At 32.2% G+C, this 20,180-nt stretch overlaps 1 protein-coding gene across 1 annotated transcript in view; it reads left to right on the forward strand.

The window, feature by feature from the left end:
- The window catches only part of ZSWIM2 (zinc finger SWIM-type containing 2), a 43,333-nt gene that overhangs the window by 11,320 nt on the left and 11,833 nt on the right, over nucleotides 1-20,180 (forward strand). The window contains exons 4-5 of the mRNA XM_003764036.4: nucleotides 6,428-6,629; nucleotides 9,716-9,967. Of these exons, the coding sequence (XP_003764084.1) occupies nucleotides 6,428-6,629; nucleotides 9,716-9,967 (454 nt within the window). The remainder of the gene's footprint in view (nucleotides 1-6,427; nucleotides 6,630-9,715; nucleotides 9,968-20,180) is intronic.

Consider the following 20,180-nt stretch of genomic DNA (forward strand, 5'->3'; position numbering starts at 1 on the left):
TCAAACACTCCATAAAGTTTAGCATGGCTGATTCTTTTTAAATGTCTAGGCATTAATACAATTTCTTTACATTCTCTGACAAACAACACTTTGTCATCTGTCTAGCACAAATTGTTATTTCAGATAATTGGAATTCTTTCATAGTCTCTAAATAAAAAGTGTTTTAAAATTCAAGGCACTTTTTAAATGTAAAATATCTTATGTTTGGTCAATGATTGGTCTGATAGAATTTTACCTACATTTGCTAAGGAGTGTTTCATTGTTTGGATCTAATATTTTTTATTGGAAGGTGGATATGGAAGAAGAGGAACTGGAAGAATGAAATTTTGTTTTATATTTGTTTAGAATCTGGAAATAAGTAGCTAGTAAAAAATGTCATTCAAAAATATTTATTGATTGAAATTATCAAACTCATTCAAAAGGTGACATTTTAAAAAAGTGAAATACTTTGACACTTTGTTCACATTCATGAAGTGAATTCATGAAGTAAAAATAATTCCTCTCTGCCTTAAGAAATTATTATATAAAAAGAAAAGAACTCTTTTGCAAAGTAGTAATCACATAATCTATTTTGTCTTTCTATCCACTTAGAGATGATTCCATTGCTCCCTTGAAATAGACATTCTCTTAAAACTCTGATTTCAGACTTTTCTGTACTCCAAAAACCTACTTTATAAGCTGGTTACAGAGAAGATGCTTTGTAGATATAAAAGCAGACTATAAATGTAAGTTCATGTTGTCATTAAAAAATTAAGTGCATTCTGACTTCACCTATCATTTAATGGTTATCAATTTTTCCCTTCCTGACCTTCAGATTGCCATTGCCAGCAATCTACTCAAAATCTTATTTGTATGTCTCTCCAATACCTTGAAAGAATAGATTATGTGAAGAAAATATACACTATGGCTTAACAACTCTAAAATAGAACGCATGATTTCCTTCCAAAACCACCCACCTTCTTAGCTTAATTTCCTTATTTCAGTCAACAGTATGACACTTTTCTGTCAGGTTTCCACTCCATTCCATCCACAATTCAGCTGTCAAAGGAATTTATCTGAAGCAAAGATCTGATCATGTCATACCCTTCATCAGTCAACTCTAGTGGTTCCCTTTTACCTTCAAGCTCAAATATGAAATCTTTTCTTTGACACTTAAAGTTGTTTTCACAACAGAGTCTCTTTACAAGTGTCTAGCACTTCATAAAAGCTTAATATATGCCTGTTCATTGATGAATCAGTTTAACTTTTTTGTAAACATAATCTTAATTGTCTCATACTTGAAAATCAAGATTATAATTGCAAAGAAATAAAAGTTTATTGATATTGAGAAAGTATAATTTCTGCTGAAATGATCTTTCCTCTTTTCAGTGATGCAGTTTCTCTCAATTCGCATCAGATTTTGTACTTATCATTTTGTTAAGCATTATGAAGAAATACAAAATTAAAAATAGCTTAATTTATTAACATTGTGCTAATCCTAATGAAAGAAAAATGCATAGATAACTATAAAAATTGTAAACTGTGTCCTTGAACCCTAAGGAGATGTGTTTAGATCTTGGAGAGCTAAGTATGAACATTGTGCTAAAAGAAGAATTTAAGTTAAGTCTTATGCTCAAAATCCCCTCTCAAAACCACAAAATTACTATCTGGGTGATGTTGAGCAAGTAACTTAATTTTTCTAGGTCTGTTTCTACACCACACAAATAAAAGGTTGGACTAGATAGTTTCAGAAGTCTCTCTAATTCTAAATATAAGATCCTCTGTTCCAGAATTTAAAAATTGGGAGATTTTGATTCTTATAGACAGTGTGTTCAAATTTTTCCCTCCATTGTCTGTAGTAAGCTTCATTTTCCTATCCATTCTTCAAGTGAAGTTATATGCTTCTGCATTTCTGCTGTTCCTGAGTCTTTTTTCTCACGATTCTTTATTTTCCTTTTAATAAAGAATTAGAAGCATTTTAATAGCCATAGTTTACTACTCCTTCCCTATCATCTTTGCTAGATGAAACAGAAAGATAGCTCAGTGTCTCACTCAAAAACAAGGTATATTGTGTCTTTGTGACAAAATGCATATATTCCCACCCTCCTGCTCCACAAATGAGTATGATTTGAAGGATGATATTACTATGCATCCAGAACTTTTCTATATTTAAGGAAATGTGAGGTCTAAGAATTTTAAACATTTAAGGGAAGATAACTAAGATGTCTCCCGGAAAGACAAATATTGTTCTTTATTTGATAACATGTATTACACATCTCTGTCAGTCACTCAATAAACAAGCATTTATTAAATAACTACTGTGTGCCAGTCACTCTTCTATGAACCATGACTGCAAGGACAGAAACAATGTCTCAGCTGTTAGGAAGCTTACATTTTAGTAGGTTTGGAAATGATATACAGTGAATAAAATTCCACACTCAGCCAAAATGGTTTAAAAAAAAATAAGGCATTCAGGAAAAAGGAGAATAATTAAAATAGAGAAGATTTTAAGTTGAATTGATCAAAAATGTAAATACTGGGAACATATCCTACACTTTAGAAAACTACACACACACACACACACACACACACACACACACGTATGTATATGCCCTGGATACTTTGTTGTCCCCATTGTCACATCCAATATATAAAGCTCAAATTTTTCTATTTTCTATTTAAGAATTCTTTTCCCACTGCCTAAAATATATGCTTTTTTCCTCCATCCTTAAAAAATCCTACTTAATCCATTCCTACTACTGTCATATCTTATATTTTTCCTTTTCAGCTAAATTCAGAGGGGAGAATATATTCAGTGCCTTTTCTTCTATTTTCACTCTGGGTTTTTGGGGAAAATTTAGTAATTTGTTTTGATTTTATAATTCTGCTTATAGTCCATTCTTTTCTTACTTTCATATTCTTTATAACCTGAATTCCAATCTCATCATTCTTATCTCTCTAATTACTAGTGATCTCTTAATTGCCAAATAGTCTCTTCTCACACCTTTCTTGACCCTTCTCTAGCATTTAACACTATTAATCATCTTTTTCTGGATACTCTCTTTTCTCTGGGTTTTTCATGATTTTATTCTCTCTTAGTGTTCATCTGGTAGCTGTCTGTCAGTTTCCTTTTTTGAATCTTTACCCATGTCACAGTCATCACTACTTGCCTAGAATTTCTTTAATAGTTTTATTCGTACTTCCTGAGTTGTTTCCACAGATTCTAAAGTGATTTTCCTGAAAAGCATAGTAACTGTGTCACCCTTTTAGTCAAAAACCTTTATTATCTTTCCTTGGCATTCCCCATCCCCATACCCCATAACATCCAAAGCATTTCTAAGGTAACCTATATATGCCATATTATCTTATATATACCTATTTATTTACCCATCTCCCTGACTAAAATATAGGGTACTTGAAGATAGGTACTTGAGGGCTATTTTTAGTCCATAATATGAACATGTCTATTGAGAACATAGGAAATATCTAACAAAATGCTTAATGATTGCTTGCTTGAGTTACTTGCTTAATATGACAACTAATTAATGTTGGCCAGACCATATCAAAATTTAGTTCTTCTATCTCCTAGGCCAATACTTTTTCTACTGTATCATATATAATATCCTCCATTTTGTAATTTCTCCACCAGATTTTTTACATAGATAACTCCTTTTCTATTTTCTAATATATTTTCCATGAAAGCACTCCTTTTTTTTTTAATTATAGTTTTTTATTTACAAAACCTATGCATGGTAATTTTTCAACACTGACTCTTGCAAAATCTTCTGTTCCAAATTTTCCTCTTTTCCCCCACTCCCTCCTTTAGTTGGCAGATATTCTAATACATGTTAAATTCCGCCCCCCCACACATACGCAGTTATTTTGCTATATATAAAAAATAAAAACTGAGAAGGAAAACAAAAATGCTAGCAAACAACATCAGAAAGAGTGAAAATGCTATGCTATATTGTGGTACACACTCAGTTCCCACAGTCCTCTCCCTGGGTGTAGATGGCTCTCTTCATTACTGAACAATTGCAACTGGTTTGAATCAATTCATTGTTGAAGAAAGCTACATCCATCAGAATTGATCATCATATAGTCTTATTGTTGCCATATATGCAATGATATCCTGATTTTGCTCCTTTCACTTAGCATCAGTTCATGTCTCTTCAGGCTTCTCTGAAATCATCTTGTTGGTCATTTCTTACAGAACAATAATATTCCATAACATTCAGATATCATAATTTATTCAAACATTCTCCAATTGATGGGCATCCATTTAGTTTCCAGCTTCTAGCTACTATGAAAAGGGTTGCCACAAACATTTTTGCACATGTGGGTCCCTTTTCCTCCTTTAAGATTTCTTTGGGATATAAGCCCAGCAGTAACACTATGGGGTCAAAGGATATGCATAGTTTGATAACTTTTTGAGCATAGTTCCAAATTGTTCTCCAGATGATTGAATCTGTTCACAATTCCACCAACAATGTGATCAGTGTCCTAGTTTTCCCACATCCCTTTCAATATTTGTCATTATCTTTTCCTGTCATCTTAGCCAATCTGACAGGTATGTAGTAGTATCTGAGTTGTCTTAATTTGCATTTCTCTGATTGATTTGGAGCACCTTTTCATATGACTAGAAATAGTTTCAATTTCTTCATCAGAGAATTGTCTATTCATATCCTTTGACCATTTATCAATTGGAGAATGGCTTGATTTCTTATAAATTTGAGTCACTTCTCTATATATTTTGGAAATGAGGCCTTTATCAGAACCTTTGAATGTAAAAATGTTTTCCCAGTTTATTGCTTTCCTTCTAATCTTGTCTGCATTAGTTTTGTTTGTATAAAAACTTAATATAATCAAAATCATCTATTTTGTGATCAATAATGATCTCTAGTTGTTCTTTGGTCACAAATGCCTTTCTCCTCCACAGGTCTTGGAAGTAAACTATCCTATGTTCCTCTAATTTATTTATAATATCATTCTTTATGCCTAGATCATGAACCCATTTTGACCTTATCTTGGTATATGGTATTAAGTGTGGGACAATGCCGAGTTTCTGCCATACTAGTTTTCAATTTTCCCAGCAGTTTTTGTCAAATAGTGAATTCTTATTCCAAAAGGTGGGGTCTTTGGGTTTGTCAAACACTAGATTGCTATAATTATTGACTTTTGTCCTGTGAACCTAACCTATTCCACTGATTAACTAGTCTATTTCTTAGCCAGTACCAAATGATTTTGATGACTGCTGCTTTATACATAGTTTTAGATCTGGTTCAGCTAGGCCATCTTGGTTTGATTGTTTTTTTCAATTAGTTCCCTTGAAAGTCTTGACCTTTTGTTCTTCCATATGAATTTTGTTGTTATTTTTTCTAGGTCAGTAAAATAATTTTTTGGGAGTCTGATTGGTATAGCACTAAATAAATAGATTAGCTTAGATAGTATTGTCATCTTTATTATATTTACTCAGCCTATTCAAGAACATTTGAAAATTTTCCATTTAAAACACTCCTTTTTTTTTCTTTACCAGTTTTTCTTCATTGGTAAATGGGATTTGAAGCATCTTCCTTCTCCCCAATTCTTGTCCTTTATTTTTATCTTCTATGAAGGTAATAACAGATCTACATTTGACATACCTAAATATACCTTTCTTAAGTTGTCTGAGTTGTCTTTAAATTTCATCTGACTTATTCCATAGTGCTTCTTAAAAAAAAAAGATCTATATTAGTAGGACCATCTGCCCTTTGAAGAATCATATATAACTGAAACTCAGAAAGATGAGTAACAGAAACTGTATTAACAGTTTTATGCAAGTTTCTAATGATTCACTCTAAATATGCTAAGTATGCTTTTATTTGAGTTTATTTTATTTAACTTCATTTTACAGTTTTTTTTACATTTATTTCCCTTTCCAAATATATGCCCCCCAAAATTGCTAGCAATGTTCTACTGTTACTTCTTTTATTTGTTTTCTTTCTATTCTTATGACCTTATACTCTGCTATCAATTCTTGCTCCAGTTCCTCTATCATAGTCAACTATTTGCATTTCTTAGATATTTTCTTTTTTGCCATTCCTAGGGTAATATTCAATGAGAGAGCTGGCGGTAGATGACAATATAACAAGCCTCCAAAGTTTAATTTTTATGTTATTTTTTATAAACTATTTTATAACTAATACCAAATCCTAAATCTTTTCTCATACTCTTTTCATGGTGATAATGAAGAGTTAATCTCCCTTCTATTTATAAATAACCTGATTTTCTCTTTCTCTTTTTGTAGAAAATACATTCCAAAAATCAACCAGAATTAGCTGTGTATCATTTTGCAATATAATTTTTCTAATGTTTCAAGGAAAATTTCAATTTTACATAAAATATTTTAGTAATTATGCAATTTAAAGTGGTTATCAATGAATCCTAATTTTGACTCAATTTTTCTCAGATGCTTTTCAATTGGGTCTTGTGGAACGAGAAATCAATGAATTATTAGAGGGATTACATCGAGTTCAGAATCCAAGGCCAGCTAAGGAACCACATGTTGAAAAAGATGGACACCTCAAACAGAAAGAAATTTGTTCAGAAGATATCTGTTCCATATGTCAAGAAGAGCTGCTAGAAAAAAAGCTGCCAGTCACCTATTGCAGGTTATTTTTCTCTTGAAATTAGAAAGTTAAGAAGAAAATCTTTCTAATTTAACTTGTCTTGCCCTTTCGGAGAGATGACATATTGTGATTCATTATTACAAGAACAATAGAAAACTTTGAATGTGATGTCAATATCAATTAAGTTGATTTAGAATTATTTATGGTTATTCAATGGAAAGACTGGCTTAAGAATTAGAGGACCTGGGTTCAAATCCCAGTTCTGGTACTTATAATCTGTAAAACCTTGGATAAAATTGTCTGCCTCAGTTTCCTTCTTGCAAAATGAGGGAACGGGACTAAAAGACTTCTTGAATCTCTTTCAGCTCTCTTAATTTATGAACCTATTAATTAAAGGTTTTCCAAAATGAAAAAAAAATTACATTTTTCTATAAAAAATAACTTCTTGTAAGAAATATTTTCATACTTTCTTCTACAGTACTATGTATCAAAAATAACTTCTTGTAAAAATTATTTTATAGTCTCTTCTATGGTACTATGTATCAAAAATTAAATTAGATTTACAAAATCAATCCTAACCTTTATTAAAATTTCAATATAATTTATAATTGAAAAAATTCAATATATACATATATACACATGCGCGTATATACTTTGAAAGCAAAGAAATGAAGTAATTGCATTTATGCTATTACTTAAAATATATATAAAAAAACAACCTATTCCATTTTAGAGCAGCCTTAATTATTTCAAAATATTTCTTATTTTGTATTAAGCCAACTTTTACTGCCCTAATTTCCATCAGTTGGTTTGGTATTCACTTTCTAAAGCCAAATAGAAACAATTTAATACTTAGCTACATGATGATATTTTAGATATTTGAGAGCTATACCCCTTAAAATTTTAAATATTCCTAAATATTAAATTTCTAAATATTCATAGTTACTTCATTCAATTCTTGTATGACTTGCTTTTGAGTCTCCTTAGTAGTCTCATTCTAACCGCTTCCAGTGTATTTTAGCTTGTCTTTAGCCTTTCTAAAATGTGACTACTAAAATTGGATACAATCAGTACGTTGAAATGGTCCTCTCTTCCTCCAAACTGTATTTATTTAGAATTGTTTTGAATCCCAGTAACAGAATTTTGAACTTGTTCCAATTAATTTTCATTGTGTTTATGGATGAAATAGAGATATTTGTGGATCCTAATTTAGTTATACATTTTGTTGTCCCTCCTCCACTTTATGTCACTTGAGAAACATATTATCTATGTCTTGCTAAAAGCACTAATACAATGTTGAAGACAATACAGTTAAAGACAGAACCTTAAGGTAGCAATCCTCTAGAGAATTCTTTATGTTGATCCGTTAATCAACATTCTAGGTTCAGTCAATCAAATAATACTAGATAGATTTCTCTTTAAGGATATTATGAGAGATTGACCAAGTGATATCTGTATGAGATTCACTTATATTATGTCCATAGATTTTCCCCATTATCTTATTAAGTAACCATTTTTTTAAAAAAAGTGAAGTGTGTGTATCTACCATACAGTTTTTTTTTTTTTAAATCCATTCATAGGCTTATGTTACCATTTTTTCCATAAGTGATTATAGACTGGCCCTTTAAAAAGCCATTCTAGAATTTTTTCAGGAAACAATGAAAGCTCACTAGGCAACAATCAACAGTCAACAATTAAAGTTGCTATCTTTTTTAACCTATTGTTTGTATGCCTCAAGTCCTACAATATCTCGCCTACTCATTACAAATCCTTGAAGATATAATATAATTTTAAAACTTGAGACTTTTAAAATACACTATATAACATTATGGTAAGTGGGGTAAAATTTTAAATTGTAATAAGTAATTCTCACAATATTCTACCAATTCTCTCCCACTTTGCTGACATCCAGTTTCATATGAACAACTTTTAGACATCTTTATCCACTAGACATTTTTAATTAAATTTATTTAAAACAGAACTCTTTGTCTTTTCCCTCTAAACCCTATTCCCCTCTTCCCTTATTATTATAAGGAGACTATATCATTTCCCAGTCCCTCAGGTGCTAATAGAAATGCTAATTAATAGAAACTTAATAGTTATCCTTAATTCTTTACTATCTCTAACTCACCATATTCAGTCTTTTCTAAACCTACTGATTTCACCTTTGCCACATCTCTCAAACATAACTTCTTTGACATTTGCCACTACTCTAATACATGCTCTTGTCAACTTATGCCTGGACTACTACAATATTCTACTTATGGGTCTATCTGCCTCAGATCTCACTCTATACTCCATTCAGTCACAAAAGTAATTTTCCTAGAATGAAGATCTGATCATGTCACTCTTCTATTGAATACACTCCAGTGGTTTCCTATAGCCTCCAGGATTCAAAAACCTTCACTTTGGCATTTAAAGTCCTTCAAAATATAGCCCTCTCCCACATTACCAATCTGTTTACACCTCACTCTTCACCACATACTCTTTCATTCAGTGACACTGGCTATTCCTCTATTGACTGAAATGCTCTCCACTTTCAACTTCACCTACTGGTTTCCCTGACTTCCTTTCCCAACCACAATCTCAACTTCTCTGGAAAGCCTTACCCAAGCCCTCTTAATTCTAGTGCCTTTCCTCTTTAATTTTTGTTTTATCTTTTATACAGTTTCTTTGTATATATTTGTTTGCATTAGATTATGAGTTTCTTGAGGGCAAAGATTGTCTTGACCTTTTCTTGAATCTCCCAAACTTAAAAGTGCCTGGCACAAAAGTGCTTAATAAATATTTACTGATTTATTTATTGATTGGTTTTTTTTTAAATTACAAATAAAGAAGAATTAACAAAATAAAATCTTACCTTGAGATTTTTCTGATCTCTTTTTCTTAATATTTCTAGAAATGTATAATTTAGTAGAAGCAGAGAAGTTATACCTAGAAATCAATTTAGAACTGTCTTATAAAGGGGGGGGAAATTGTAGTAACATTTTTTTTATACTAACAGTTAACTTGATATAACAATTCTTGATGATCCATGGTTAACAGAAAAACAAAGTAGACGGGATGTTAAATAGTTGCATTGTTTTAGGCAAAAAAAAATACTTATGCAAATTCTCTATTGTCTCTAGGTATGGTTGCGGTAATAGTGTGCACATAAAATGTATGAAAATATGGACTGATCATCAAGATAAGTCATCAAAAAATTCTGTTGTCAAGTGCCCTCTGTGCAGAGAAGAGTTTGCACCTTTAAAACTTATTTTAGATGAATTCAAAAACTCCAACAGACTTGTGACAGCTGCAGAGAAAGAAAAGCTTGACAAACACCTTGGGATTCCATGTAACAACTGCAGACAATTTCCAATTGAGGGAACTTGTTATAAGTAAGTAATAATTAAAATTAATTTTTAAATGAGAAAAATAGCCTTTATTCTTCATAGTATTAAAAGTTCCTAACCTGTTGAGTTCTATTTTAATGACTCAAATTGAGAATTTGCAGAGAATGACTCTGCAAGCCATTTCAAGATAAACCCAAACTCTGATATGTGTATGCAAATATCAATCCCGAAACAGATTATGTATTTGTGGTGTGAGGATCAATTTATTAACATATTGAAAAGATCATTGCCAAATGTTGACCACTAGGGTACTGAATTTTTTTGACACAGAAATGAAAGAAACGTTGAGGGGCTAAAAGCTACATTGGTGGAAAATTTTAAATTACAAGTTTTTCAAAGAGAATACTAATTTCTTAGCAGCATTGCCTGTTCTACTCCTAAGTATTTCTCCCCTAATATTTGCTACTGTCTTTTCACCTAAGTGAAAACTACACATTCAGAGTTAATCATCAGAAGAGCATCTGCTATACTCAGCCATTTTAAGGGCTTTCAACATTCTATTCTCACAGTTTCTGGTTCCTACTTTTGCTCCAACATGACCCTGGGGCTTTAAAATTGCTCTCCAGAACAAGAGATTTAAGCATAGCATCTTTCTCTGGTATTTCATACTTCTCATGTTATGAAGTTGACCAAAGAGTGCCTCAAACTTAAACCTTCTGGTCTTTTTGTATTCTTCCCTTTTTTGGAAGTCTATGGAGATCTTGAGATTTTGTGTCCCAGAGTTTCTCAATCTAAGGCCTATAAATTTTTAAAAATGTATTTTGACAACTATATTATACTTAATTTCCTTCATAATCTTACTTAATTTTATTTTATACACTTAAACTATTATTCTCTCAAAAAGTCCATCAGCTTCACCAGACCACCAAAAGGGTCCATGACATGGAAAAGTAAAAAAAAAAAAAAACCTGGAGTAGAAGGGGATGACCATACTGAAGAGAACCTATGCTTTCCCAAAGCCTAATACCCTGAATTTGATATTAGTCAATCAACAGACATTTGTTAAATACTTTATGCTAAGCATCAGGGATATAAAGAAAAGCAAAAACAGTCCCTGTTCACAAAGAACTTATTGTCTAATAGGGAAAACAACATGCAAACAAGTATATACAAACAAGATACATTAAAGATAAATTGTAAATTATCTTAAAGGGAATGTATAAGCATTGAAGTGAGAGAGAGACTTCTTGTATCAGGGGAGATTTTAATTGTTACTGAAGGAAACCAACTAGTAACAATAATGAGAGAGAAAATTCAAGGCATGGGGAACAAGCCAGTGAAAGCAATCTGAGACAAAGATGTAACAAATCAAGTTTCCTTGTAATATAGTCATTTTTAAATGAACTATTAAAAACCTATTGGCATTTCCTTTTTAATCAATTTCCCCATATATTTTTAAGAAGGAATTATTAACTTGTCTATTTTAATGAAGTATTTGCTTCTGAATTGTTTTTGCATGTATTTTCAATAAACACATTTGAAAATTTGTTTTTTTTTTCCTAATCATTTTAAAAAAGAAATTTCCAGCCTCGTTTTATCCTGCTATTCTTCACATGGGAGGACCTCTCTGTGTACCAACCAAACTAAGCTAATATCTGTTGTTCTATGCAGTTATCTTTCTAATTCCATGCATTTGTCCAAGCTACTGACTAGCCACATTCTTACCTGTTTATATTTTCTCTTTTTCCAAGAACTACTTTATGCATCACTTTTTCCATGATATTGTCCCTTATTTCCTCATAGGTAAAGGTGATCTCTGGTTCAATTTTTTTGTTTTGTTTTGTTTTTATTTAGGCCTCTTCACTTTGTTTAGAACTTTCCCTTTCCCTTGTCATATTCTCCTTTGTATCATATTTATTTGTGATAATACAGTACATGAGACAGCCAAGCAATGCAGGAGGTAGAGTTCTAGACCTGGAATCAGGAAAATGTGAGTTCAAATTCAGCTTCAGATACTTACTAGCTAATAATATAGTACCTACTTCTTTAATTTGTGAAAATAAAATGAGATAATATTTATAAAGTACTTTGAACATCTTTAGGCACTATATAATACATCTATTATTATTCATATAAAAATAATTTTTCACTAGACTGTGAGCTACTGGAGAGTAGGGGCTATAATTTTCATCTTTATACCTTCCATGCATAGGACAGTATCTAGAATATAGTAATTTATTATTTAATTACTACAGTTCTAATAGATACTTAAATTAATGGACTGAACAATCCTAAAAATCATCAATATACTTCACTTATGCTTATTAGAAAAATGAACCAATAAAGATTTTCATTCAGTTTGAATCATAAGTATTCTGGTAATTCTCAGTTAACTAGAAATTTTAGTTTACTAGAATATTTTATATCATAATGTATCAATGTTTTATTGTCATTTTTTGATGTCATTAATATTCAAATTGGAAGAAAAATATCTAAGTAATCATAATGCTTATTTTCTTCATTAAAATATAACATAAGAATTGTAAAAGATATATTGCATTTATCATAACATTTGATGTTTTTAATGATGGAATAGTATGACAAATTTTAGTAATTTTGGCAATTGCAGCAACCAAATCTATACTCAAAATAGTCATTTTGTAGTTTTCATAATCTAGTGACTTTTAAATATGCTATCACCTTTTCCAAATAAGTAAAAGTTTAATTTCTTTGTTTTTGCAGAAGCAATTGGGGGTTAAGTGTCTTGCCCAGGGTCACACAGCTAGGAAGTGTTAAGTACCTGAGACCAGATTTGAACTGAGATCCTCCTGACTTCAGGGCTGGTGCTCTATTCACTGCACCACCTAGCTGTCCCTTCAAAATTTAATTCTTGAAGTTATTAGAAGTCTATTAAAGACATTTCCAACTAGCTGTCCCATAGGTTCCTCAAACTCACCTTGTCTAAAATAGAACTCACTTTCCCCTAAATCTGTCCTCCTTCCTAACTTCAAAATTTCTCCACCAAAGAGATTCACTCTAATTCAGGCTTTTGTTACTTCTCACTGGGTCTATTGCAATAGCCCCCTGACTAATTTCCATCTCTTCTTCTCTTTCACGTCATACTAATTATAGATGCCAAGTTGATAATCCTAGAATACATCTGATCATTTCATTTCTCTGCTCAAAAAGCTCAGTAGCTCCCTATTACCTTTATTTCTTTTTGTATTTAAAATCCTTCACAATCTGACTATAGACTTTCCACATAAAGTGGCCACTTTATTCTTCACACATTATATAATTTAATACTAGGAAGAGAGATTACTAGGGTAAAAATAGTTATGGAAGAATATTATTTTAGTTAGTAAAGTCAGTAAAAGCCAGGTCTTTAAAGGTAGGATTTGGAAAAGAAAGAGTTAGGAAAGGGCTTTGTAGGAAAGCTATCAGATATGCAACTTAATCACACTATCTCCCAGTCTTTTCATGGCATGGACTATGGTCAATGCTATCTCCTTTATGTGGCCTTTTGTGATTTCCCTCTCTGTGTGACTGCCTCTTTCCCTCTCAAAAAAAAAAAAAAAAAAAAAAAAAAGGCTTCAGGGGTGTGGAGCCAAGATGGCAGGGATGACACATGTTTCCCTCTGACCTTCTCAACAACTCTCACACTAATTATGAAATCCAGCCTCTGAATTGGCTCTGGCCTGTTGGAACACACAAAGATTGGGAATGCAACAAATTATCAGCACAAGATAATTTCTAGGATCACCAGAAAAGGTCTGTTTCAATTGGAAACTGGAGGGAGGCACCCAGTGCAACCAACTAAGTATAAACACCAGCGCAGACACCACAGAGTCCCTGGCATTGCTGACTCTGCTAGTGTTGCTGACTCTGGGGCAGTACAGACTCCATGTGGCAGAGAATCTGAATCTATGGGGAGGAATCTACCGCAGTGTTGGCCATTCTGCCCTGGTAGCAAGCCAATAGATTAGCAGAGAAGTTATAAGACATCCAATACAAACATAAAAGATCAATAATGAACCCCCAAACTCCAGAACCTCATGGGACCTGGCATTGCCCACCCAGAACCAGCAGTGAATCAGCACTGACCCAGCGCAGCTGCAGCTGCTTGGAAAACCTCCACTGGCCTAAAGGCAGATCTTAACATTAAAAAAAAAAAGAATAAAAAAGTAAAGAGGACTCAACGATAGATAGCTTTTATGGCAAAAGTGAAGAACAGATTTCAAACCCTGAAACATCTAAAGGCAGATTGTCTACAGATGAAGCCCCAAAAGGCAATATAACCTGATCCCCATCACACAAGGCTCTCCTAGAAGAAATTAAAAAGGATCTTAAAAGAGAGCTAGAAGAAAAATAGGGAAAGTAAATGAAAAATTTGCAAAAAGGTTTGGAAAAGGCAACAGAAACTATCTGAAGAAAATTCACTACAAAAAAGACTTAGTGAAATGGAAAAAAGCATATAACTCATTAAAAGGTAGCTTTGATAAAATAGAAAAAGAAAGGAACTTCCAGAAAAACGGAATTTGTGAAATGGAAAAAAAAATAAATCCTTAAAAAACAAAAAATCGTGAAATGGACAAAAATTCCATAGAACAAAACAACTCATTTAAAAATTCAATTGGACAATTTGGAACTATGCTCAAAAAGTTATCAAACTGTGCATATTCTTTGATCCAGCAGTGTTACTACTGGGCTTATATCCCAAAGAGATCATAAATAAGGGAAAGTGATCTGTATGTGCAAGAATGTTTGGGGCAGCCCTCTTTGTAGTGGCCAGAAACTAGAAACTGAGTGGATGCCCATCAATTGGAGAATGGCTGAATAAATTGTGGTATATGAATATTATGCAATATTATTGTTTGGTAAGAAATTACTAACAGGATGATTTCAGAAAGGCCTGGAGAGACTTACACAAACTGATACTGAGTGAAATGAGCAGGGCCAGGAGATCATTTTATATACTTCAACAATAATACTATATGACGATCAATTCTGATGGACCTGGCCATCTTCAGCAATGAGATGAACCAAATCAGTTCTAATGGAGCAGTAATGAATTGAACCAACTACACCCACCGAAAGAACTCTGGGAGATGACTAAGAACCATACATTGAATTCCCAATCCCGATATTTTTGCCTGCCTGCATTTTGGATCTCCATCACAGGCTAATTGTACACATATTTCAGAGTCCAATTCTTTTTGTACAGCAAAATAATGGTTTGGTCATGTATACTTATTTTGTATTTAATTTATACTTTAATATATTTAACATGTATTGGTCATCCTGCCATCTAGGGGAGGGAATAGGGGGAAGGAGGGGAAAAATTGGAACAAAAGATTTGGAATTATCAATGCTGTAAAATTACCCATGCATATAACTTGTAAATAAAAAACTATTTTAAAAAATTCAATTGGACAAATACAAAAATAAGTAAAAACAGTAAATGAAGAAAATAATTCACTAAAATTCAGAATTGAACAAATGCAAATGAATAACTCACTGAGACAACAAGAATCAGCCAAGCAAACGCAAAAGAAAAAAAGAAAAAAAATGTAAAATACCTAATTGGGAAAACAACCGACCTGGAAAATAGATCTAGGAGAAACAGTCTAAGGATTATTGGACTCCCTGAAATATATGATGAAAAAAAGAGCTCACACACTATCTTTCAGGAAATTATCAAAGAGAACTGCCTGGATATCATGGAACCATAAGGTAAAATGATCACTGAAAGAATTCACCAAACGCCTCCTGAAAGAGACCCCAAAATTAAAATCCCAAGGAATATCATGGCTAAATTTGAGAGCTATCAGAGCAAGGGAAAAATATTATAAGCAGCCAGAAGGAAACAATTCAAATACCGAGGAGCCAAAATAAGGATTACTCAGAACCTAGCAGCTTCCACTTTAAAGGATTGAAGGGCCTATCTGATATTCCAAAAGGCGAAGGAACTTGGAATGAAGCCAAGAATAAATTACCCTGCTAAACTGAGCATTTTCTTTCAGGGAAGAAGATGGACATTCATTGAAACTGGTGAATTCCATTTATTTTTGATGAAAAGACCAGAGCTAACAAAAAAATTTGACCTCCAAATATAGAACTCAAGAGAAGCATAAAAAGGTAAAAAGAAAAAAAAAACTCTTGAGAACTGTATTTCTGTTATTGGTATACACTGAGAGCACATGTATAATCTGATTTTACTGTTGTAATGTAAAAAAAAAAGAAACTAGAGAGGGAAAGGTGATTGTAACAAAAAAATGGGAAAATTGGAAGTAAAATAAGGGGAATTACATCTCAGGAAAAGGCCAAAAAAGAAAAACATAATTGAGGGAAAGAAGGGAGGGTGACGAATATTGTGTGAATCTTATTCATCAGATTTGGCCCAAAGAAAGAATATTAGATATATTTGGTTTCACCAAGAAACATCTCTCATCTTATAGAAAAGTGGGAGGGGAAAGGGGAAAAGGAAAGGGGTAGACAAAAAAGAAAAAAAAAGAGAAATAGTAGGGGAAATGTATAAGAAAGGGGGAGGGTCTCTAAAGGGAGAGGACTGCTTGAGGCAAGTAGTGCTTATAAGTAAAATACTGGGGAGAAGGGAAAGAGGAAAAAATAATTTGTAGTTAATAAGATGGCAGGAAATAGAAAATTAGTAGTTTTAACTGTAAATGTGAATGGAGTGAACTCTTCCATAAAATGTAAGCAGATAGTAGACTGGATTAAAAGCTAGAATCCTACAATATGTTGTTTACAAGAAACACATTTAAAGCAGAGCAATACATAGAGAGTAAAAGTAAAGACTGGAACAGAATTTACTATTCATCAGGTTAAATTAAAAAAAAAAGTAGGAATAGCCATCCTGATCTCAGATCAAGCAAAAGCAAAAATTGGTCTAATTTAAAAAGATAAGGAAGGAAACTATATCTTGCTAAAGGGTACTATAGATAATGAAGAAATATAAATATTCAACCTATATGCACCAAGTGGTATAGCATCTAACTTCCTAAGGGAGAAGTTAAAAAGTTAAAGAGAGTTGCAAGAAGAAATAGACAGCAAAACTATTATAGTGGGATATCTCAACCTTGCCAGAACTAGATAAATCAAACCACAAAATAAATAAAAAAGTTAAAGAGATAAACAGAATACTAGAAAAACTAGATATGATAGATCTTTGGAGACAATTGAATGGAGATAGAAAGGAGTACACTTCTCAGCAGTTCATGGAACCTATACAAACATTGACTTTATATTAGAACATAAAGACCTCAAAATCAAATGCAGAAACACAAATAGTAAATGCATTTTTTTTCAGATCACGATGCAATAAAAACTACATTCAATAAAAGACTAGGGGAAAATAGACCAAAAAGAAATTAGAAATTACATAATCTCATCCTGAAGAATGAATGGGTGAAACAGCAAATCATAGACACAATAATTTCATCCAAGAGTTGACAATAATGAAACAATATACCAAATTTTATGGAATGCAGCCAAAGAAGTAATAAGAGAAATTTTTATATCTCTAGAGGCTTACTTGAATAAAATAGAGAAATAAAAGATGAATGAATTGGGCTTGCCACTAGAAAAGCTAGAAAAAATTTTTTAAAAATCCCAATCAAATACCAAACTTGAAATTCTAAAAATAAAAAAAGAGATCAATAAAATTGAAACTAAAAAGACTATTGAATAAATAAAACTAAGAGTTAGTTTTATGAAAAAACCAACAAAATAGATACACCTTTAGTTAATTTCATTAGAAAAAGGAAAGAGCAAAATCAAATTGTTAGTCTCAAAAATGAAAAGGAAGAATTACCCACCAATGGAAAGGAAAATTATCCACCAATGAAAAGGAAACTAGAGCAATTATCAAAAGTTACTTTGCCCAATGTTATAACAATAAATTTGACAATCTAAGTGAAATGGAGGAATACCTACAAAAATATAGATCGCCCAGATTAATAGAAGAGGAAATAAATTACTTAAATAGTCCCATTTTAGAAAAAGTAATAGAACAAGCTATTAATCAACTCCATAAGAAAAAATCCCCAGGACCAGATGGATTTACATGTGAATTCTACCAAACATTTAAAGAACAATTAACTCCAAAGGTATATAAACGATTTGAAAAAATAGGGAATGAAGGTATCCTACCAAATTCCTTTTATGACACAGACATGGTACTGATACCTAAACCAGGTAGGACAAAAACAGAGAAAAAAATTATAAACCAATCTCCCTATTGAATATTGAGGCAAAAATCTTAAATATTAGCAAAAAATTACAGATAATCATCCCCAGGATCATCCACCATGACCAAGTAGGATTTACACCAGAAATGCAGGGGTGGTTTAATATTAGGAAAAATATGAGCAAAATCGACTATATCAATAACAAAATTAACAAAAACCATACGATTATCTCAATAGATGCAGAAAAAGCATTAGATAAAATCCAACACCCATTCCTATTAAAAACATTAGAGACTTTTCCTTAAAAATTGTCAGTACCATCTATTTAAAACCATCAGCAAGCATTATAATGTAATGGGGATAAACTAGAACCATTCCCAATAACATCAGGGGTGAAAGAAGGTTGCCTACTATCACCATTGCCATTCAATATTGTATTAGAAATGCTAGCCTTGGCAATAAGAGAAAAAAAGGAGATTAAAGGAATTAGAGTAGGTAAATTTCACTCTTTGCAGATGATATGATGGTATACTTAGAGAATCCCAGAGAATCAACTAAAAAGCTATTAGAAATAATCCACAACTTTAGCAAAGTTTCAGGATACAAAATAAATCCATATAAATCATCAGCATTCTTATATATCTCTAACAAAAATCCAACAGCAAGAGATACAAAGAGAAATTCCATTTAAAATAAGTTGATAATATAAAATATTTGGGAATTTATCTGCCAAGGAAAGTCAGGAACTATATAAACAAAACTACAAAACACTTTCCACACAAAGTCGGATCTAATCAATTGGAAAAATATCAAGTGCTCATGGATAGGTCAAGCGAATATAATAAAGATGACAGTACTCCCTATACTAATCTAATTATTTAGTATTATACCAATCAAACTCCCAAGAAACTATTTTACTGACCTAGAAAAAAATAACAAAATTCATCTGAAAGAATAAAAGGTGAAAAATTTCAAAGGAATTAATGAAGAAAAAAGCAAATAAACGTGGCCTAGCTGTACCAGATCTGAAACTATATTATAAAGTAGCAATCATCAAAATCATTTGGTACTAAGAAATTGAGAAGTTGATTAGTGGAATAGATTAGATTCACAGAACAAAATAGCCAATGACTATAACAATCTAGTATTTGACAAACCCAAAGGCCCCACCTTTTGGGATAAGAATTCACTCTTTGACAAAAACTGCTTGGAAAATTGGAAACTAGTATGGTAGAAAGTAGGCATAGATCTACACTTAACATCATATACCAAGATAAAGGTTGAAATGGGTTCAGGATCTAGACATAATGAACAATACTATAAGCAAACTAAAAGAACATAGGATAGTTTACCTCTCAGATTTGTGGAGGAGGAAGGAATTTGTGTCCAAAGAATAACTAGAGATCATTATTGATCATAAATATATAATTTTGATTATATTAAGAAGTTTTTGTACAAACAAAACTAACACAGACAAGATTAGAAGGGAAGCAATAAACTGGGAAAAAATATTTTTACATCCAAAGGATCTGATAAAGCCTCATTTCTAAAATATAGAAAGAATTGACTCAAATTTATAATAGTTCAAGCCATTCTCCAGTTGATAAATGGTCAAAGGATATGAACAGACAATTTTCAGATGAAGAAATTGAAACTATTTGTAGCCACATGAAAAGGTGCCCAAAATCACTATTGATCAGAGAAATGCAAATTAAGACAACTCTGAGATACCACTACACACCTCTCAGATTGGCTAAGACTATAGAAAAAGATAATGATGAATGTTGGAGGGAATGTGGGAAAATTGGGACACTGATACATTGTTGGTGGAACTGTGAATGGATTCAAACATTCTGGAGAGCAATTTGGAACTATGCTCAAAAAGTTATGAACCTGTGTATACCCTTTGTTGCAGCAGTGTTTCTACTGGTATTATAACCCAAAGAGATCCTAAAGGAGGGAAAGGGATCCACATGTGCAAAAAAAAGTTTGTGACAGCCCTCTTTGTAGTGGCAAGAAACTGGAAACTGAGTGGATGCCCATCAGTTGGA

The sequence above is a fragment of the Sarcophilus harrisii genome, chromosome 3 (assembly GCF_902635505.1).
Source record: "Sarcophilus harrisii chromosome 3, mSarHar1.11, whole genome shotgun sequence".
Lineage (NCBI taxonomy): Eukaryota > Metazoa > Chordata > Mammalia > Dasyuromorphia > Dasyuridae > Sarcophilus > Sarcophilus harrisii.